The sequence below is a fragment of the Condylura cristata genome, unplaced genomic scaffold, assembly GCF_000260355.1.
Source record: "Condylura cristata isolate star-nosed mole 26May11 unplaced genomic scaffold, ConCri1.0 scaffold00012, whole genome shotgun sequence".
Lineage (NCBI taxonomy): Eukaryota > Metazoa > Chordata > Mammalia > Eulipotyphla > Talpidae > Condylura > Condylura cristata.
Genome location: NW_004567113.1, coordinates 16,888,568 through 16,911,830, shown reverse-complemented (window position 1 = coordinate 16,911,830; position 23,263 = coordinate 16,888,568). Strand labels below are relative to the sequence as shown.

Here is a 23,263-nt window from a genome sequence, read left to right as displayed (position 1 = left end):
CCTAACTATTTTTCAGCAGTTATTCCATCCTTACCTCTTTTCTTCCAGTTGGATTTATGGGTAACTGCTGTCAAATTAAGCTAAAATGCTCCTAACTTATGAATAACTTGTCAGGTAGTGCTTTGAATCTTTTTTGTGGATGGTATACTGTGCCTTACCGTATGCCTTCACATTGTGGGAAGAATTACTGACACAGTGGGCATGATGTGTCTTTAGTAACACTCTTTATTTTTTACTTTGAATAACTGATGTTTTCTACACACAAAACTGAAAATTTTTCAAAGTAAATTATGGTATCATGGAATACTAAGTGTGTTTTTATTTATTAAATTTAAGTTCAATATTAATGATTAGATATTAGGAAGGCATAGTTTATGTTTGGATTCTCCTGTGTGATCTTTTTGTAATTTGTAATTTTTATCTTTATTCAATATTTCTTTTTTTCATATTCAGTTGCATTTTTTTCCACCCAAATTGAGGGTAAAGAAACACTAGAATTGAAAGCATTAAATATCAATTCATAACTTTTTTCATGCCAAATTCTAATGCCATTTGTGCATTTATGAGCTGCCTACAGACTGCATCATTCACTGTAATAATTATTTCTACAGCTAAATCCTGTGACTTTTCTAGTTCCTTTTCTTAAGTTAAGTGAATTTTATACATAAGTAGTCAAAAATTTATAAAAATTTCAAGTGTCTTCTTTTAAATTTGATCATAGATTATTTTATAGGTGTTAATTTGTCATTGCTGTATCTATGGTATGATAGGCATCATCATTGCACATATATATGTCACAGTGGTAATAACACAAATTTAGTGATATAACCAGAAGTCTGTTTATTTACATACAGTTGAGCTGGGTTCTCTACATTTAGGGTCTTAAACTCTAGTCAGGTTTTGATTGGGGCTGTGGTCTCATCTGAAACTTGATTGAGCTTTTTGGCAGAATTCAGTTCCTTGAAGGCTGCTGAACTGAAGGCCTCAGTTTGCTACCCTGTGGCCTTGTCATATGGCAGCTCACAACTTTGCAGCTTGCTTTAGCAAAGCCAATAGGGAGAATTTCTTATCACAGGTATTACTTTTAGATGATGTAATCATGTATACAAAATCATCTAGTCTCTTCGTTAGAAGCAAGTTGCTGATCTTATCCAAATCCAGGGACATGAGCATCTAAATTGGGCCCATCATATAGTCCATCTACCACAATTTATTTGCTATATTTTAACATGGGATGAATGTTTCTCTTAATGAGTAATTTGTACTATTTGTTTAGACATAATGATAACTTAAGATTTTTAATTTTTCTAACCAGATTCTATTGGCCGTGACATTCCCAAAATGCTTGAATTATTTAAAACTGGACATGAAATTAAGGTAGATGAAGAAAAGGAGAACTTTCTCAAGACCATAGTAGCAACAGTAAGTTACAGTGGAGGTTATTAAATAAACCTCTTTCATTTTTGCTTACATATGTCTTTAATAATTGATAATATACAGTCTTTTACTGTTACTAGTGTTAGTAACGGCACTAAATATGCACATAATTTGTTTGTTCTCTAGATTGAACTCATAATTTTAAGGTGCTTAAGAATTCCTTCCCTCCAGTGCGATATGCCACTCACTGACATTTACTTGTATTTTGCTTTAGTTGGTGATCTATTCTATGCTAATTATCTTTGCTTAATAATAATATTAGCTTAATAGTTTAAGCTTATTGAGTCTATGATCTAGATCTTTATGTCCTCTAAAGAACATTGCATAAAGCTCAACTCACAGTAGGTGTTTAATACTATTTTAATGGTGTTGAAGAATTTGCTTTAATTTTATAAATTGTGCCTGATTACCTCAAATTTTATTTTTAACAAATTGTCTGTTTACAGAAGATGCTGGAAATTCATTTCTAAAACCATATTCTGGACATTAATATAGATGTGTCAAATTTATGACTGGTGTTTTTAAATATTTAGTTATTTGCTATTATTATATTAGAGAATCTCTAAAGTGCCTATGTAGCCTGAGGTCAGATTTTCATGTCCTTTCTATAGATGAAGGCATGAAAACTGAAGAAGGTAATTTGTTCAAGTCTTACAGCTAGTATAATTTAAAGTTGGTGTTTGAAAGTTGACAGTCCTCAAGACTCTATGCTCTTTAACCCATACCATCTTGCCTTATGACTAGATTTATTTGAATAACTGTTTTTTTTCTATGATGTACTCTTAAGAGGAATTCTGCTTTATACCCAATAGCCAATAGTCCAAGCTCATTCATTTGTGCCCACTGTAGATCAGAAATTAAAAAAAAGGGGGGGGGCTCTTAGTTAAATTTCTGAAAGGTGACAGAGCAAGTATAATACAGGCAGGAGTTAGGACACCCTCATTGGAATTTGGCTCCAGTCCCTGGTCATTGAGCTCTACTGGAGTTTAATATTGGAATTCCTTTGTTCCCAAATGACCCTTGATAGTGCTTCTTGTTAGGGATGACAAAATTGTAATGTAATAAAAAAGCCCATTACAGATTTTCAGAGATTATTTTGGAGCAATAAACAATTGGTCATGAATACTTGTGCTACGTAGAGGGGACTTTAAAGAAGCTTCTTGATGTTGTGTCTCACATATCCTCATTTTTAAAATTTATAGCAATACCTGTTTTACAGTGTGGTTTGGAAGTTTTAAATGATAACAGCTATTGTTACTGTTTGGCTTGACTTTGGGGGACTAAAGAATAGAATGAGACTCTTAGCTGGATTTAAAAAATAATTGTCTTAAGAATTGTTTTTACTATATTTAGAAGATCATAGTTTATATAGATCCTGGTTTGGAATATAAGAAACCATAGCTTCTCATTTATTCTTTTCAATGAATACTATTGTGATTAAGACATATGTGCTCCAGATTAGACTACCTGTGTCTTTTAGAGATACAATTCTTTTGTTCCTCATGACTTCTGTATTGAAGTTTAGCATACAAATAGTAACTTGTATAAATCGTAAATGTCCAACTTAATGATACATATCCACATCAAAATATAAAACAATACCAGCAACCTGGAAAATCCCCTTTGCTCCTTTTAGTTAGTACTCTCTACCCCTAAGAACTACTGATCTAAGTACAATTATGATAGGTAAGTTTTGTCTATTCCAGAACTTCATATAAGTGGAATTAGAATTAGCTACCATTCTGTGCTTGACTTCTTTTATTCAATATATGCCTGTGGGATTCATAAATGTAATTCCATTTAGTTATAGGTTGCTCATTTTCATTGCTATGTGCTATATAATTATTTTTTTAATGAGTAAGATATTAATCAGTGTGTTTAAAGAGAATATTTTTTTGAATACCATGTAAATATGATAATATAGTGTAGTAGCAGATTGAGAGTAAGTTTTAGATTCACAACATAAATTCAAATCCTATTTGGAACTGGACCACCTTGCTTTCTGAGCCCCAGGTTTCTCCCATTTGGTATCTTCTCTCTATGTCAAATGAGGTTAATAATCATACATACTTTCTTGGCTAGGAAGTAGTACATGAGCTAATGACATGAACTTCAACAGCTGGCTAAGATCAAATAATAGGAACTGATTTACCCTCTGCCTAAAACAATCAGTATTGCCATAATACCAGGACCAAACAAGAAATTATTATTTATGACTGTAGATGTCAGAATTATAAATTAAATTTTAGCAAAATAAAGTTTAACAGTGTAGTAAAAGGATAGCACGACCACATGGAGTTGATCCTAGGAATGGAAGGTTAGTTTATCATTCAACAATCATTTTAATTCACCATACTAGCATATTAAAAATAAAAATCCGGCCCTCCCTGGTGGCGCAGCGGGTTAAAGCACTGCACTAAGAAACTAAAGCCACTCCAGCATGAGTTTGATCCCCGCCTGCCCCGGAGGCGACCACATGGCGAGGCAGACCTCCCCTGACCCGCCCGCTGCTCCCCTCAGCAGTGTATTTCGTAGATCTGCCTGTTCTGCTCCCGGCTCTGTCTCTGGTGAATCCTCTCACCCTCCGCATCTCTGGCCTGTACCCCAGTTCTGTATGAATAAATAAATAAAATCTTTAAAAAAAAAAAATAAATAAAAATCCATGTGATTAACTTGGTAGATAAGAGGAAGCCATTTACAGAGTCAAACATTTATTCCTGATTAAGAAGTATGCACAAACATGTCATACATACAAGTCATTGTCTTCAGTGTGATAAAAGTAAGGAAAAATAGCAACTGAAATTATACTTAGTAGTCAAAGAGTGTTTATCTCCTAGACAAGGATATCTACTTTGGCAACTTCTATTCATTATTGATCTAAGGATTCTATGCAGTGCTATTAGGCCACTAAAAGAGGCATCCACATTATAATGGTAGAAGTAAAACTGTCATTCACAGATAACATGATCCGACTACTAGAACAAAGAAGTAATTTAAAATAAGGTTGCAAGAAACAAACTTTGCTTCTATACAACAGCAGAAACATTAGAAATTAAGATGAAATAATGGTACTTACAATAATATCAAAATATGAAATATGTAGGGATAATTCTGACAAAAGTTGTGAAAGATTGGGAAGAACACATTGAAAACCTCAAAACATAGTTGAGAGAAATTAAGCAAGATCTAAGTAAATGATGAGATGTACCATCTTTATAGATAACTAAATTCAAATTAAAATGTCATTTTTCCCCAAAGTGGTCTATAGACTTTAATCCATTTGTAATCAAACTTCCATGTAACTTTTTTGTAGAAATTGACAGGCTAATATTTAAAATCATGAAAATACAAAGAATTTGGAACACCCAAGGCAACTTTGACAAAGTGAAAAGTTGGAAGTTTGCCTGATTTAAAGATCTATAAAATTTTAGCAATTAAGAGAGCGTAGTGTTGATGACAAAAGAGATGAAGTGATCAATACAATTGGGTCCAAAAAGAAGACTCAAATGTTAAAGGCATTTTTAATGGCGTATGATAATCTTTTCAACAACCAGTACAGGAGTAGTTCTATACAGTATTCTTTGAATAATAAAAAGGAAACTATTGATACATGTTTTAACATACATGAATTTAAAATAATTGTGCTAAGTGAAACAAGCCAGAGAAAAGGAATGCATACTGGATAATTCTATTAACATAGAGTTAAGGTAAATACGAAGTAACATAGCAACAGAAAGCAGACCAGTAGTTACCTTGGGAACAAGAATAGGTGAGGAGGGGTGGTAAAGCAGTATTGCAAAGGAGGATATTTGACATGTTATCTTGACTGGTGATGGTTTCAAGGTTGATATGTATATCAAAACTTAATAAATTGACACTTTAAACATATGCAGCATATCTTGTAGAATACTACTTAGCAACAAAAAGGACCAAGCCTTGGCTGTATGCCTCTCTGGATGAACCTCTAAAAACATTATGCCAGGTGAAAGAAATATAGAAACCACATCCTATGTGATACCACTGATATGCAATATCCTGAAAAGGCAAAATTATAAAGAGAAAACATTGTGATTGCTTGATGTGGAAATAGATATTAGCAATAAATGCATTAGAGACCATATTAGGGTGATGAAATGTTTTAAAACTGATTTGTGGTGATAGAGGCACAACTTCATAAACTTAATAAAAAAATTACTGTTTTGTACAATAGAAAATTATGAATAATATATGTAAGTGTGACTTAACATGTATAACATGTCAAGTGTATATCAAAAAGTTATTTAGAAAGTAACAAGAATCTTTAAAAATCTAATAGCATATAACTATTCCATATATTTTATTTACTATAATGATCAAAGGTAACTTGTTTTGTTGACAGATTTTAAATTACTATATAGATCTTCCTTAAAATTTTGCAATTTCCTTATGTGATGTTATTCTTATACAGCTAGTAATACTATAGGGGTGTTTTACTTTGTCTTGTTTGTATGATGAAAGAATTGAATTTAGAAAAAGTGTACAGATGAATGAACACTTATGCTGCCAACATCATGTATGCCTGACAGGGGCTATTTTCACTTTGGATGAGAGGAGAGTATCCAGAAGCTGGGGACAACAAACTACAGTCTACAGGTTAAATCCAGTTTGTGTTTGCATAGCTTATAAGCTAAGAGCAATCTTTGCAGTTTTAAAGGGTTTTTAAAAGAAAGGAAAACAAATAATTTTCTACAAAGATTATATGTTGTCTTCAAAGGCTAAAATATTTACTGCTGGGCTCTCTAGAGAAAAACCTTGCTGACCCTGAATCTACAAAGATATGTTCTGAGAGAACAAAATGCCTTCATTTTATATTTGTTTGCCAAGTTAAATCACCTTGAGGTCCATCGGTATGATTTTGTGGCATCTACACTGCAATTTCTTCAAGATCCAGTCCTAATATTGATGTAGTATGAACCTGACAAAGTAGTTTAAGTTGGTTTTCCTTCTGTATGAAAGTGATAAACAGAACAGTTGAATGATCTCTTAGTTATCTAACTTGGAGTATTAGCATCTTGGGTATTAGAACTCAGCCATTTAATGCCTTTTTACATCAGAACTGTACTAATGCTCTCATAGCCATTCATTATTTAGCAGTTGTCAGCAAGTATATTTTAATTTTTTAGTCTTTTCTGCCATTAGTATTGATAATTTACATATTCATGAAGCTAGTTAGATTTACATGCCCTCAGATCAAATGTTCATATCAGTGAAAAGGTCATTCAAATTATATTTTGAACAACATGCAGAGAGAAAAGTTTATTATTATAATTTTTTAATCTTCTAGTCAGTTATATTGCTATCATGTAATCACCATTTATTTTCTCTTGTCATAAAGAATAAGTTGGTTGGGATAAAAGTAAGTTAAATGATAAGAGTTAAGGCAAAGGTGTTAAAGCATAAAACTGAAACTAACGGTTTACAGGGGAGGAAAAAGCACATTTCAAATGTCCCCTGACTTTTTGTTTTGTTTGGCTTTTTTAGTTCTGAGTCTTTCCATGAAGTAGAACTAAAACCTGAGACTCACAAAAAATGAAGTTGAGACAACATAATATGTACCTGACCCTTGTATATTCTAAATAGCCATTAAAAATTAAATAATTTTAAAGAATGTATCCTAGTTTAAAATGTAGAGAACAATAGTTCATCTGTTGCTCAATTAACGCTTGATACTTTATTTTCAAATTAGTATGTGTACTTGATTACAAAAATGTGTAAGGAAATACTAAGTCTCTGCAAAGTTTTTTCATGGAATTTATATTAATAGTTTATTTTGTCCTTCCCAAAATATTAAGGCACAAAACATAAATAACCTTACAAAATTATTTATGTGCATATTATGCTACATAAACTATTCTGTACTGTTCTTTTCCACTTAATATGCTATGTATGTCTTTAAAGATGAAAAGAGATCTATCATGCTTAGTTTGTGTGCAATATTTTTGCCATTATAAATTATACTTTAGGGCCCTCCCTGGTATCAAGGTATGTTAAAGCATAGCACTACAAAGCTAAAGCCATTTTAGCATGAGTTCAGTTCTCAGCCAGGGAGGAGACCCACACGACGTGGCAAACCTCTCCAGACCCACCAGCTGCTCCCCTCAGCAGTGTACTTCATCAGTCGGCCTATTCTGCCCCCCACTCTGTCTCTGGTGAGGCCTCTCACTACCCCTGCACCTATGGCCTGTACCCCAGCTCTGTATGCATAAATAAATAAATGTTTTTTTAAATAATAAATTATACTTTAAATAGTCACCTCATAAATAATCCTTAAATTAGTGCATGTGCAAATGTATGACTAAAAACTATTGACAATTAAAGAGCAGTTAGAAATTACTAAAAGATCAGTTAGTACTTATTCCAAATAATGTTTTATTTTATGAAAACATGATTTACACTAAACTTTTCAAACAATCCTTTTTGCATTATATTGAAAGTTGAAAATGTAATCCTTGAATTTTGCAAAATAAGAGTCAGAATTAATGTTACCCAGATGCATATTTGAGATTACATAATAAAATTAAACTATGTCCAGTATTATAGTATAAACTTGCCAGAATATAAACTTTGAAATAATTTTCAAGAGGTACCAGCTAGTATTTTGTAACACACTACAGATTTAGTTTATGTTAGCTATGAGGTGCTTAGAACATGCTTGACTTTTTCTCAGTGATAGATCCCTTGTATGATTAAGATACCTGGCCTCCAGCCCACTTTTCCAAAACACTTCTAAATTAATTTAGGTCAGTTGCATTGATGATTTGTTTTCTTAGCTTGTCCTTTCTTAACTAGTCTTTACAATTTACTGTCTTTATATCTGTCAAAAACAAAAATGTTTTCTCACTTTTTTTTTTAAGATTTATTTATTTGTGCATACAGAACTGGGGTACAGGTCAGAGGCTCAGGGGCGGTGAGAGGCTTCACCACAGATAGAGTGGGGAACAGAACAGGCAGATCAACGAAGTACACTGCTGAGGGGAGCAGCGGGCGGGTCAGGAGAGGTCTGCCACGCCATGTGGTCACCTCCGGAGCAGACGGGAATTGAACTCATGCGGAAGTGGCTTTAGAGTCTCAGTGCTGTGCTTTAACCCACTGCGCCACCAGGGAGGGCCGTTTTCTCACTTTTTAATGTTGATTGTCCTATATATTTCAAAAACTAAAATTTCAATAGTTTAGTAGGTTTCATTTGCTGAGAATTGTGGAGATTGAGGTATACAATTTTACTAGGAAAAAAAATTACTAGGAGTATAATATATGGTACATCAAGACTTGTATTAGGAAGCTTTTGTCTAAGAAAGGATATGAACTGTAGTTCAAAGAGAAATTTAGTGTGTGGTTATTTGGTGTAACTTCTCATTATTCTCATTATTTAATACCATAATAAATTATATGGCTAAGAGAGAGTGTTATATAAGTATATATACTATATGTGTGCACATACATATACACATACATGTGTGTACTTGGTATGTATTTATATACATATGCATGTTATGTGTGTGCATGCATGTGTGTATATACACGTGTGGATAGATAGATAGGTAGATAGATAGATAGATAGGTAGATATTCCTAATAGAGCCTGTAAAATGAAACTCGGATTTCTGTATATGTTTTAAAGTAGCAGCTAGCTAACTTTGATGCCTAAGTCCAGATAAATAGAATATCACATACATAGAAGGTACTTACTGTAGTTTTCAAATCAGTTCTAATTGATCAATCTTTTGGGATTAATATAATTAGACAAAATTTGCAGATAAAAACAGATTTATATTATGATGTACGCTGGGCTTTTTTTTTTTTTTTAAAGATTTATTTGTGCATACAGAACTGGGGTACAGGCCAGAGACGCGGAGGGTGAGAGGATTCACCAGAGACAGAGTGGGGAGCAGAACAGGCAGATCGACGAAGTACACTGCTGAGGGGAGCAGGGGGTGGGTCAGGAGAGGTCTGCCACGCCATGTGGTCACCTCCATGGCAGGTGGGAATCGAACTCTTGTGGAAGCGGCTTTAGATTCTCAGTGCTGTGCTTTAACCCGCTGCGCCACCAGGGAGGGCCGGGCTTTTTTTTTTTTTTAAAGGATGCTGTATACTATGTAGTCTTTAATTTCAGATCATTTTTTATATTTTAAGCCCCTTTAAATAAGTGTTTCTTAGTCAACACAGCAACTTGGTAGCACTTTCTACACTCTACAGAAGGTATTTGGCCTTCAAAAGAATGTTTAGTGAGAACCTGCTACATTTCCAATAAACTTTTTCTATTTTAATTTTTCACTTCAAAGTAATTTTTTCAGGTCCATATAGGTATAAAGCTTTTTAAAAAAACTTTTGTTATATCTTCTAAAAAAATCTTGATGTTTTATCTTATAGCACAGGAATCTTGATTCTTCCCCTTCCAACTTTTTTTCATAGAAATTGTCCTCAGAGCACTTAAGCCAAAAAAATAAAAATTATAAAAATCGATTATTTTTTAAGTCCTTACCTCTACTTAAACTCTTTCCCAAAAAAGAAAAGAATGCTGAGCAGAGAGTATACAGGCAGCTTGTTACGGTATCACTTGGAAGTTTTTTTTTCTGAGTCACCATAATTCTCATGCTAAACATATTAAGTCTGCTAAGTAACACATACATTGTGTTTGAAACACAGGCTTTCTCCCTCCCAAGTTATTTTGTGTTCATTCCCTTATTCATTCCTTGACTAATTCAGCATATTACATCAAATCTGGGAAAAGTAGGTTCTTTGTGGGCTGGCATCTCTTGTAATGCACTGTCATTCTTCCTGCTGTTTGTATCACAAAATGCACCTAATAAACACTTCATGAATACCAGTTGAGTGACAAAAGCTGTTTTCAACTGTGAGAAAAAAGTTGTGAATTAAAACAAATGTTCTTATTCTCATACAGCTTACTTTCTAGTAGGGAATATAGATAATTTATGTAATAAATAAATACTATGTAATTTGGTAATGATCGTAGTGATGATGAGGTATGTGTGACTACTTTTGATAGGTTGATCAGAGAAGATTACATTTAAATAGACTGAAGTAATGGAGTAAGTTATAGCTATCTGGAAGAAAACTATTCTTAGAACAAGACAGCAAGTACAAAGACTTTGAGAAAGAAAAGGACTTGAGTTGTTAGTGGGAACAAGAGTTATTTTTTCTATGTGTTAGAAAAGGCTAAAATATTTTTTAAAAATACATGTCAAAAAGTTTTGAGACAATGGTTAAATACACAAATGTTGGGAGAACTGTTTTGATAAAGGAGAACATAGAATCATCTGTCTTACTGATAGTGTATTCCTGAATAGTTGTATATAATAGTTTTGACTTGCTATTATTTTATATGGAAAAACCTTTTGTGCAGAGGCTTTTAACTTCAGAAAACCCTTACATGGCTTTCAGTGGACTTCAAGATTCTGTGAATCTCTGAAATCATTTGCAGAATATTATGTATATATAAGCATATAAACTTTTTTTGGTTGTGTTTTTCATACGGATTCATGAATATTCTTCAGTCCAGTCAGTATTGAATACCTAGCATGTGCTGACACTGTTCTATGTTTATGACAGGGGGTTTGTCTGTCAACCAGATAGTAATCTCTATCTTCCTGCCATAGACCTATGTGCAGACAAATACGTAAAATACCAGAGATAGAATATTACTTAAATGAGTTTAAAAAAAGATGTGTACTTCAAATAAAAGTATAAGGGAGGAGGAAAGAGTATTAAGGAAGAAAGAAATATAAAGTTAGGAGGTTGGAAGTAAAGATACAGTATTTCATATTAGCTTCACTTATCCAAAGAAAGTTGGCAAAAGAGCGTTACAAGAATAGGGAACAGGAAATGTAAGAGGCCCTGAACTGCATATCTGGCATGTTTGCGGACGAGCTCCTAAGGTTGGAGCAGAGAGGAAAACAGGAGGTAACAAGGTCATACTAGAATATTATCTTTGCATCAAAATGGACTTTGGCAGGATTTGCGCACAGGAGTTACATGGTCTGACTTGATTTTTAAAACTCCCGTTCTTACCACTGATTTGAAAATGCATTTAATCTTATTATATGTAATACACACAGAATTCTTCTTTTCCTGTTCTTTCTCTCATGTTGGTTGCAGACTCATCTGATTTCATTTGTAGCCAGAGGTGTAAAGCTTGAAGAAATACTATTATATAAGAATTTTTAAAGTGCCTTTACATTTAGTCAGGTTTTGCATCTATGTTCATTGGTATTGTGAGTCAGTGGTGTATGTGTGTGGTTGGGGATTTGTTTGTATAATTTTTATCTGATTTAGTGTCAGGATTATGCATTGCATAGCTTTCTATCTTATCCTGTGTGCTGTAACAGCCTATATTACATGGGAATTATCTCTTTCTCATCTCAAAAAATTCATAAATAAAAATAACTTAACCCAAGAGACTTTCTTGGAAGGAGCAATTCTTCCATAATTTTATTTTATATGGAAAAGGCTTTTGTGCAGAGGCTTTTAACTTCAGGAAACCCTAACATGGTTTTCAGTAGACTTAGAGTCTGTGAATCTTCTGAAGTCGTGTATTGAATGTTATGTATCCTTATGCATATAAGCATTTATTTTGGTTGTTTTTCATATGGGATTCATGAACATTCTTTAGTGAGTCAGTATGGAATGACTAATGCCACTTTCCCTAGATATTCCCCCCATCTTGCCTTTTTGCTTCATTCAGGTCTCTATTCAAATGTCACACTTCCAGAGAAACCCTCCTTGAAGCCCCTTCTCAAACAGTAATCCTCATTGCTCTTATCTCTCTGATAGTCTTTATTTTTTCATAAGATTTACCATTATTAAATATGCGTTTGTCATACTTTCTGTCCCCTACTGGACTGTTAACTCTCTGAGGATGGAGACCTGGTATATCATTTTCAGTGTTATATCTGTACCTCAATAAAACTCCTGGTAAACAATACTTGAAGAATTAATTAATAACCTTTTACATGGCGAATGTTCTTTTTTTTTCCTCTGTGAATAATGATTATTATAAATATCAGAAAATCACCCAATTTTAGTACCATTCCTTTATACTTAGAGTTTTAACTTGTAAATGCCCTCAATATCTGTAGGTCTTTCTTCATGGTTTTTATTTTGAATTTTTTTAATTTAATGGAAAATTTATATCTATTTTGAATTTGTATTTGTGTTTGAAGACAAAGTGATCCCATTTCTATTTTTAAACCTTTTAAGATTGGCATTTTTCACATGGATTTTCAAATCCATCTAAGTTGTTGTGTGTCTCAGTTTGTAATCCCTGTTATTGCTAACTAATATTCCATAGGATGGTACATGCCCAGTTTAATAAACTATTCATCTTTTGAGGGACATTTTGATTGTTCCCCAGTTTTGGTTATAACAAGTGAAGTTGCTGTAAACATTCACATACAGGTTTTTGTGTAAAGGCTCCCTCTTAATGCAAGGGGTTAAGTCTCAACACTATCAAGCTATTCCCAGCCCCTGAAGCATGGGTTCGATCCCCGGCCAGGGAGCTAACCCACGTGGCGCAGCAAGACCTCTCCACTCTTGCCTGTTGCTCCCCTCAGCAGTGTATTTCACCCCATTCTTTTTGTGGTGAATCCTCAGTCCTGCACCTCTGGCCTATACCCCAGTTCTTTATCCATACATAAATAAATCTTTGAAAAAAATAAATGTTTTTGTGTACATGTAAATTTCCACTTCTCTGTGATATGCCAAGGAGTGTGATTGGAAACCAGTATGATAGTTGCATATTTAATTTGATAAACTGCCAAACCATGACCACCATTTACATTTGCACAAACAAGGTACAAGAAATTGATTTGCTGCATATCCTTGCCAGCATTTGCTATTGTCAGTATTTTCTCTTAGATGTTTTAATAGGAATAGGGTTCTATCTCACTGTGGTCTGAACTTACATTTCTTTAATGGCTTGTGAACATTTTTCTTGTCATTAATTTTTTTGTAATTGCAGTAACATTGGCTTACAACACTGTATATGATTTAATGGTACAGGATCTCCCCCTGCAGGTGTTGTTACCACAACACTCCCCCCAGAAAAACACCCATTGTAGTTTACTGTACTCCCTCCCTGATCTCAGCTTTTGTAAGCTGAGTTTTGTAGTTATTTCTAGAGTAACCTAGTTCTATCCATGTTGTCACTAGTGGGAAAATTTTATCTTTCATCAATAGCCGAATAGTATTCCATTCTGTATATGTACCATGTATTCCTGATTTACTTATGTTTTAAAGTACTTAGATTGTTTCAGTAGCTTGGGCATGCTAACTAGTGCTAAAATGAACACAAGTGTGCATATATCCCTTCAAATCAGTGTTTTTGAATTCTTTGGTAGATATTTAGGAGTAGAATTGCTGGATCATATGATAGATCCATTTTTAATATTTTGAGGAACCCACTCTACTACTTTCCATACTGGCTGAAAAAGTTATTCCCACCAACTGTGTAGGAGAGTTTTTTTTTTTTTCTCCTCATCCTCACCAATACTTGTTTCTGTTCTTTTTGATATTTACCTGGAAATATATTTTATCAGATATAAGTATGGCTCTCCTTGTATTTTGGGGAATTCTCATTTGCTTCTAGGATTTTTCCCCAGCCCTTTGCCTGTTTTTATCTTTGGAGTTCAGGTGCATTTCCTGGAGACAGCAAGTTGTATTTTGTTTTGTGATCCAGTTGGCTACCCTGTGCCTTTTGGTTATTGAGTTTAGTTCATTTATATCAGAGTGATTTTGATATATGAAGATTTGCAAGTACTCTTCTGTGCTTAATTTTCTAGCTGTAACTATTTCCTTGTTCAGTTCTTGTGAACGTTCTTTTCTACAATTTAGATATGATCACTCCAGTCAACATGTCTTGGCAGTGAGGTCTAGTGTTTTTCAAAATCCTTCACTGAGAAGGCCTTTTTTTTCTTTCTCATATCTGAGGAAGAACTGGCAGAATATTTTATGCTTGCAACCTTTACCTTTTAAATATTTTGATCACATCATTCCATTCTTTTTTGGTCATGGTGTTTCCTAAGAAAAGTCAGATATAAGCCTGATAAAGGTTTCTTCATAGTTTATCTTCAAGAGAAGATAAGTTTCCCTTAGGAAACTTCAGTAGTCTCTCTTATCTTGAACTTCTGGAATTTTCACTATTATGTGCCTTACTGTAGGTTTCCATAACCTTTAGGTAAACAGGTGTTCTTTTACCTTCATGAACTTGTATATATTCTCAACATTTGAGAAGTCTTCCTTTATTATTTTTTAATATTTCCTTTTCTTTCTCTTTCCCGTCCGGAATACCCATTCTTATATTGTCTTTCCTCATAATGTCAGATAGTTCTCAAAGTATTTCTTACTGTTTTTCCTTCTAATTCCTCTATCTCTTCTACCAGGATTCTTTGTGCATTACTATCTTCTCAGTTACTGACTTTATCTTTCACTTGGTGTATTCAACTTCCATAACTTTCTCCTGAAATTTTTTTTTATTTCCTATATTGACTATTTACGTTCTGAATCTCCATTATTTTCTTAATTAAAGCTTCCATTTCTATTAAAGGACATTAATGTGTTTTCTGAATTTTCTTCAGAAAGAAAATACAGCTTTTCTGTACCCAAGGTGCTGTGTGTTGTATTCTGTCTCCCCTTTATTAGTGCTCTGGGTTTGCGTATGTTCAGATGTGTTAAGGATGCAGAGCTTCCACTTGTAAGATGGATGGTGCAGGGTTTCGGGGACAGCAAATCTCTTGCTCCCCCTTCTTGTGTTGGAAAAGGGACAGGAGGAATTGATTGCTAGTGAAAGTGGCTTGCCAGGACAGCACATACTTGTGGTACTAGTGATAGACCTTTTCTCTGGGGATCAGACTCATGTCTTCGCAGTCTATGGCCAGGCTTCCTATGCAACTTGTGCTTTCAAGTGCAGCTCCCCTGTATCAGCTCTAGTCAAAAGCCAAGTGGGAGAAGGTGCCGCTTTGTCTACTTTACTGGGGACCTTGTGCACATTGCTCACCACAGCACTTTCGCACATCTCTTCCCAGTTAAATACATAGTAAGCAGCTCTGCCTTCCCATAATGCCCTAGCACAGAAGCATGGGTTTAAACCAGTTGACATCATATACTTTAAGATATGATTGGCACCTGTTCTGTTTTGGTTTAAAAACTGTCCCTTTACCCTAAGTTGTGGGATTCCTCTTGAGTCCAGTGCCCATCTGAACTACTTTAGATTATCCTCCTGGGAGCAAAACAGGAAGCCACCTCTGATGTCATCTTTCCCTGTCCTTACCACCAAATATCCCCTCATTGGTTTTGAACCTTTCTTCAAAGACAGGAGGTGAGCTGTATCCAGGCACAGCTGTTACAGTACATGACAGCTCTCATCTGTTTTTCTTTCAGAGATTAGCTTTTTTTAGGTGTAACTTGGTTGTGAATATGTGAAGGAGGCTAGTTTCCTTGGTGAACTCTCTAAATTTAAAAATCTTTAAGAGGCTCAGGATATGATTCTAGAGCTTTTGAAATGGGGTATTGGAAGTGTGTTTGGGGATGGTGCAAGAAATCTTGGAAATAGGTTAGTTAAAACCCACTAAGGGTTTGTTAAATATTTCTTGACACTGGGTAAGTGGCCTTTCCAACCCTGGCAGAAGGCTGGAAAAATTAAAACAAGGGCCTCGAAACTGGGGGGGGTCAGTGGTTGAGGAAATTGAAAACGGAGAGTAGTGAATTTATATGCTCTGTATGCTAAGAAACTCTACTCTCCCTTCTTCCCTCTTGTTTGATTTCCAGAATGCTAGCAGCCAGAACTCACTCTCTAGGCAGGAGATTAGGTAATGCTTCGTTCAAGAGTAAAAATAAAGGTAAAACTTTTGGGCAGCTTTTACTATTTCCCCATCCTTTTCAACATGCACGGTGATTTCTCTTCTGCCTGAAGAGACAGTATTTATTTCTGGTCCTTGAATGATAATTATTTGATATAATTTGAAACTAATTGTTATCAATCTGTAGCTTGTTATTGGTAGTTGTTTTCAGGTTCCCCTTTCCTCTCTTCATTTCTCCTTTCTCTTTCTTTCCCCCATTTTAATAGCTCTTTCAATTTTTCTTCTTCCTTTTCCTTTCTTCTTTTCAACCCGTCCACTCTCCTTGTTTATTCACCTATACCTGCATGTTCAAATGCATGAAGAATATAATTAAATTTATGAGAAAATTAGCACAAATAATTAATGGATAGTATATAACAACATTGCTTTTCCACAGATGTACAACTTAATTTTGATTATATAGAGTATTTAGTTAAAAAAATATATAGTTTCATCCGTGCTGCCTGAATTAATAATGCTGTATAATTAACAAATCAGTTGTTTACATTAAAAATGTATTATGCATTAAATGATTATTCTCTATAAAATAGTTTAAATGTTTTCTTATTTACACTATTCACTCATTATATCACAAAGCTTTTTACATATATTTGGCAGTGTCTGAATTACTATTGATTCCATCAGTCAGTTTATTGTAAAACATGATTCTTCCTGTGAGCCAGTAGAACCCTATTATTACTTACTTTCTTATATCAAAAGCAGCTTTCCTCTGAATTACTATAAATCAAGTTAATAAAAGAGACTAAAGCAGTCTAAAGAAACCATATACTTTAAGATATGATTGGCACCTGTTCTGTTTTAGTTTAAAAACTTATTATTACCCCTGTTATTTATTAATATTGACATAAAAATATGGTGAGAAAGAGTTCTAAACACTTCTCTAAAAGTTTTCAAAATTTTGAAGTATATCTCTTAAAATATATATAACCTAGCTTTGATGTGGGGTTTTAATATTCTATAAGGAAAAAAAGCTATGGCCAGAAATTATAATTATGAAAATATCCTGATTTTGAGGATTTATAAATAATAGTGGTTCATAATGCAAACTTAAGCCTTTTTCTGAAAAACAAAAGCAGAAGGGTAGGACACATCAGATTTATATTTATGCCAAATCATGCCAAGACCTGATTTAACTAGTGTTTCTTGTCTAGGTTTCAAATATACTTATAGCTTTGACATACTTAATATAAAGTTAGTGTCTTTGATGTGTTTTCTCCCCTTCTTTTAAAAGTTGTAGACATGGTCCATTCATAGGCGTATATGTCTGTGTTTTACTTGTGTAATAGTTAATTGTTCTGTGGCAAGAATATTGTCAACCTGGCAGTTGATAAAAGCTAAAATATATGGTAACAAAAATAAAGTTCAGAGCAAGGAAATGTAAACAGTAAAATCTTGCATTAGTGAACATGTTAGAACAGGAAGAGTGAATGTTGGAGTTCAGTTCAACAGGTTGGATTGTATAGTATGAAAGTTGAAGCTGTATGAAGCAACTAGATCTGTAAGTTTAAAACTTGGCAAGCGGCGACTGTTACTTAAATCAGTGAAATACAAACAGTAGCTGGATTAAAGGCGGCAGCCTATCGGCTCCTGTCTCACTGCTGCTTCCCTTCTTTCTTTGCTCAGTTCCTTCCAGTTTATGATTAACTTTCCTTTCATTGCAACATTTTGCTGTTCCACAGTGTGCTGTGTCATAGATAATGAAATTATGTAGTGAAGAAATTAAAGTGTAGAATTCTGTCCTTGTTAGTCTTATGTTTATATTCCTGTTTATATAAGTTTGTGACAGTTTATTGCTGTCACATTATATATTGTGCTTTGCATTCTTATTTCCTTAAATAGTGTGTCTTGAATATCTTCCCAAGTCATTAAAATTCCTACAAAGTAGCATTTTAATAGCTGTATCATAATGTCACATAGATGTATCATAATTTATTCAACTTAATTGCTTTTGCTGGTCATTTACATTGTTTCTCATTTATCTCATAATTATAAGTATCATTCCCATGAACATAAGTTCACATAGGTTATATGTGCAAAACATGGTCTGCATAAGTTTAACTCTTTATGGACAACTCTGACTTTAGTGGAGTCAAGCATTGGGTCATTTTCTCTGTTCTCTAATTCCAGCTGTGCCACCTGTTTGATTTCTTCACTGATAGACAGAGGCATGTTGTGTCACTCTCAATTACAGTGACTGTCAGTGATGAAAATGCAGTCTGATACAATTTGAGGCTCTAATCTCCTATCAAAAGATCTCCCTTGTTCAATTTGGAACCAGGCTCTTAATGATATGTGCTCTACTGTGGGGAGAGGGCTTCCTAAGTTTTCAGGTATACCTTTTCCCACTCTGGAGCTTAGAGTTCTGTGTAATTGATTCACTTCTAAGATATCATTGCCAGGTTCTTTTTTCCAGGCCTAACTTCTCTGATGTACAGGCCTAATGAAGGGATTAGGGGAGAAAAGCTAGTGCCTTTACTTCAGCACCCAGATTCATCGTCCCTACTTTCGTTGTTGCTGCTTCTTTGGCCAGTTTTTACTGTTTCAATGCTCTTTATAACCCACAAGCAGTCAGTTTCCCCTCCTCTCTACACAGGAGCCTCTTGGACCCTTGCCTCCGCCCTTCACTTGCTTCTTTGTAGAATGTGTGTTGATTATAATTTGGCCTTTTTGAATGCCTTATTATCGGCATTTTTTTTTTTAATATAAAGTCCTGACTGTTTTTTTTTTGCATTCAGATATAGGCCCTAAGGATCATCAGTCCTAAAGAAACTTCCAGAAGAACTGCATACAATATTTTGTTTCAAATGTTAACATTTTTCCTACTGCTGTTTTAAATGCCAGCATAATTCTTTTTTTTTTTTAGATTTATTTATTTGTGCATACAGAACTGGGGTACAGGCCAGAGGCTCAGGGGTGATGAGAGGCTTCACCAGAGACAGAGTGGGGAGCAGAACAGGCAGATCTATGAAATACACTGCTGAGGGGAGCAGCGGGCAGGTCAGGGGAGGTCTGCCACACCATGTGGTCACCTCCAGGGCAGGCGGGAATCTAACTCATGCGGAAGTGGCTTTAGTTTCTCAGTGCTGCGCTTTAACCTGCTGCGCTTTAACCCGCTGCGCCACCAGGGAGGGCCCAGCATAATTCTTAACTGATAAAAACATTTTTTGGATCATCTGCATAGTAGATTCACAGTAGGATAACAAAAGTATCAGCACCCAACGAAGCACCTGTTAACAAAACAAAAAGGTTCTTTTCTGCTTTAGCAAAAGTTAGTGGTTATTTTAGCCTACTGACTTCCTCAAACATCCTTCCACACCAAGAGTTCCAAATTATTGGAACTCTTGCCCAGCACCTGCTTTTGTAAGGAAAATTTAGTAGAACATAGACTACTCCTTCATGTTTATATTGCCTATGGCTACGCTAATGAAACAACCTCAGAATTGTCTACTTGCAACAGGGGCCATTTGGCTTGCAAATACCAAAATATTAAATAGCTGACCATTTACAGAGAAAGTTTTCCAATTTCTGTTTTCCTCCCCTTCTTAAGAATTCTTTCCTAAAACATAGATCGGATAGACTGTTATTCTTGGAAATATCAAATAGCTTCTTACTGCTGACAGGATATATTCTCATATCTTTTAACTTTATATTTAAATGTGTTTGCAATACAGAATCATATGACTATGTCAGTTTCAAATTCATTTATTACTGTTTTCAGTGAAACAGCCTGAAATCTAGAGTTGCAAACAGGCACTTGTAGACTGAGTTTGGCCCCAGACTTACTTTGTTGGGCCCAAATCATGGTTTGGTTTTATCTTATTAAATAAGCATTTAAACTGGATTATCACATAGAAACCTATGTACTTGACAAGTGAAGAATTCTGACAACTCTGCCCCACACAGTGTGAGCCTAAAGTCTGTGAGCCCCGAGGACCTCCGCACACCCTGTGCTGTTTGCATCTATATGCAAACCAGGACCCCTTCACTCATGTATGTCACCTGCTGTGGCCACTGTGATATTTGAGTTTACAACCCTGGACCTACTTATAACTACCTCATGGTCATGTGATCCACCTTGTTCTCATTTAGTATATATTTACTTACAGTAGTTTTTACTAAAGAGTGTAATTGTTATTGCACAGAGTATTAGCACAGCATCCTAAGGCTGTCTGCATGAGATATGTTGTCTGAACATAACATTTTATTTTCAAGTCACTTTATTTTGAACTCATAAAGGCTTTAATTCCCAGACATTTTCTAAAGTTTCCTCTAAAAAAAGATCAACAAATAACTTTAAAAGAAAATATCACTACTTCCTTGAGTGGACAGGTAGGAGAAGGATGGTGTCTTCTGCCCTAGGATATGCTTTGGTGAAGATACTTACTATTTAAGGAATCTGAAGTGGAACAACTTCAGAACATGTTGCTATAATATGTTTTAAAAGGCAATTAAGTCTTGACATGCAAAGACATGTGAAGGTAGCATTCTAAAACAACTATGGAAGTTTTTTCTTTCACTGTAGAGTCTCTTAGTAGATAATTTATTATTAGTTGAATATTTGAAAAACACTGTCTAGAATAAATAATTATATAGCTACCCAAAATTGCATTATCTTCTCACTTGCACATAACAAATATCTTTTCTTTCAGCTGAATATGTCAAGTGACCAGATAGCTGCCAATATGCAGGCAGTTATTAATGACGTTTGTAGACATAGACCACTGAATTTGGGTAAGTGGTTTTCTGGACCAGATTTCCTTAATGACCCTGTGATGATTTAAAAATGTAAAATATTAAGAAATCAAATTAGCTTCCAGCTACAGCAGCAATCACATTCCTAAGGATTAAATAAAATTGGATTTCCCCAAATGCTTCTTAATGACCATATTAACAAGTTGTAGTTGTTCAAAGAGACCACTTTCATGTTAATAAAGAATATATTCTGAAACCTTTGTAAATTCTCACATTATTTCACCATTAAATGAAATAAAGTTTGACAAAAAGCTGTAATCCATACCCTTTTAACTTACAGTAGTGGTAACTAAAAGCTAAAAATCATTTTTATGAAATGATATTTTGAAATCAGATCATTTACTAGCACTGACACTAGCAGTTGGCTTTCTTAATCCTATTTATTGTAGAAAAGAAACAAAGTTGTTAATCATCGTGTCACAAGAATCACATCTGATTATAAGCAGGATGTTTCACAGAGTATAATGAAATGTGGTTGAAATGTGGAAATTGTGTAGTAGGCTAGAGCTCTCTCCAGTAACCTTATCACTGTATTGCATGCCATTCACATTCTTTCCACAGATAAATTTCACTCACAGCTAGTTAAAGACAGGCAGGGGTCCATTACACTCACTTGACAATTCATGTATAGGCTCACCATTACAGGAACTTGTCAGCTTTTGCTTTATAAACAAGTGCATAATTAAAATATAATCTTAAACTATTTTCACCTTCTTCGGGAGTTAAACACGTGCAAATATGCACCTCATTGGTTCGTGTGTGGATTCTTATATTCCACAGAGAATTTTGATTTCACTAAAGGAGCCTCCGAGACTGTAGCATAAGTAGTCAGATGGAAGTAAGTCTCTAAAGCTATGGAGTTACCTTCTTTCTGTCATTTAAAATTAAATCCCTTAATGTTTTCTTACAGAAATCTTTTTAATGTTTAGAGAATTTTCTAAATATTTGGTAACACAGAGGTAGCAGCTGTACTCTTTTAAGTCAATATTTATAATATTGCCATCAAATAGCAATATCACCACCTGCTCACTTCACTGTTGCATTTGCAATAAAATAAATTCTAGGTGATTACCTTGTGGAAGAGAAAAGTGAACTTTTGGTGAATATGTACAGTTTTAAAGATATATCTCTAATATTCTAGGTACAGCTAGTTTGTCTTCTACTCTAGAAATGATCTTCCTTTTATAGTTCAAAATATTAGTTCAGTAAACCAGTCCTTCTCAAGTGAAAATACAATGAGTTCCGTAAGCCTTGATGTTATATGCTTGTATTTGTTCCTTTGGTATCCAATGAAAGTTGGTTCTGTCTTTGTTTCTAGGACCCTTCGTGATACGGGCTTTCCTTCGAAGTTCAACAAGTGAAGGTTTGTTACTCAAGATGGAACCGTTGTTGCCTAAAGCAGCAGAAACTAAAGGAAATGACAAAGAAGAGCTGCCTAACAGTGCTGCATTGTGAAGTTATTCTTAGTAATTAAGAAGCAACAGAGAAAATTATAAAACTAGTTTCTGCATTTGGTATTTTACTTTTTTGATTCTATTTGAAAGTGAGTTTTAACACAGGAAAATCTTACAATATTTTCAAACATAAGAAAATAAAATTTTCTTTATGTCTGACGCTGCCTTCTAGTTTCTGGTAGTTTTGTTTTAAAAATTCAGTTTCTACATGCTGGCAATTGTAGCAGCAATTTCTCGCTTATAATTTTCCCTTGAGAGTCCTACTATCTGAGGGAAAAATAGTGCCCCCAATATCCATAAGACAGAGAGGCAGTCATGAACTATGTCACAAATATGTCATATTCTAAAATTATATGAATAATAATAGAGAATGTGACTAGTGTAAAGAAGAATTTATGGAAAATGTTGAATTTCATTTTTGATGGCATGAATATAGAAAATAATTGAGCCATTAAAAACAGGGTGGATGGGGACCTCACTGGTGGCACAGTGGGTTAAAGTGCAGCACTGCAAGCTAGCTGCAGCCACTTCAGTGTGAGTTTGATCCTCTGCCCCGGAGGTGATTCTCTCCTGTCTCACCCGCTGCTCTCAGTATTGTACTTCATCAGCCTGTCTTTTCTGCACCCCAGTCAGTCTCTGGTGAAATCTCTCACCACCCCTGCGTCTCTGGCCCAATTCTGTATGCATAAATAAGTCTTTAAAAACAAACAAA

The 23,263-nt window shown here is 34.6% G+C and overlaps 1 protein-coding gene across 4 annotated transcripts in view; it reads left to right on the top strand.

The window, feature by feature from the left end:
• The window catches only part of MRPL1 (mitochondrial ribosomal protein L1), a 56,189-nt gene extending 33,473 nt beyond the window's left edge, over positions 1-22,716 (top strand). For all 4 annotated transcript variants that reach the window (XM_004681193.2, XM_012723999.1, XM_012723997.1 and 1 more), the window contains 3 exons: positions 1,316-1,422; positions 20,995-21,076; positions 22,416-22,716. In XM_004681193.2, coding sequence (XP_004681250.1) covers positions 1,316-1,422; positions 20,995-21,076; positions 22,416-22,552 — 326 coding nt within the window. In that variant the 3' untranslated portion in view covers positions 22,553-22,716. The remainder of the gene's footprint in view (positions 1-1,315; positions 1,423-20,994; positions 21,077-22,415) is intronic.
• The last annotated feature ends 547 nt before the right edge of the window (positions 22,717-23,263 follow it).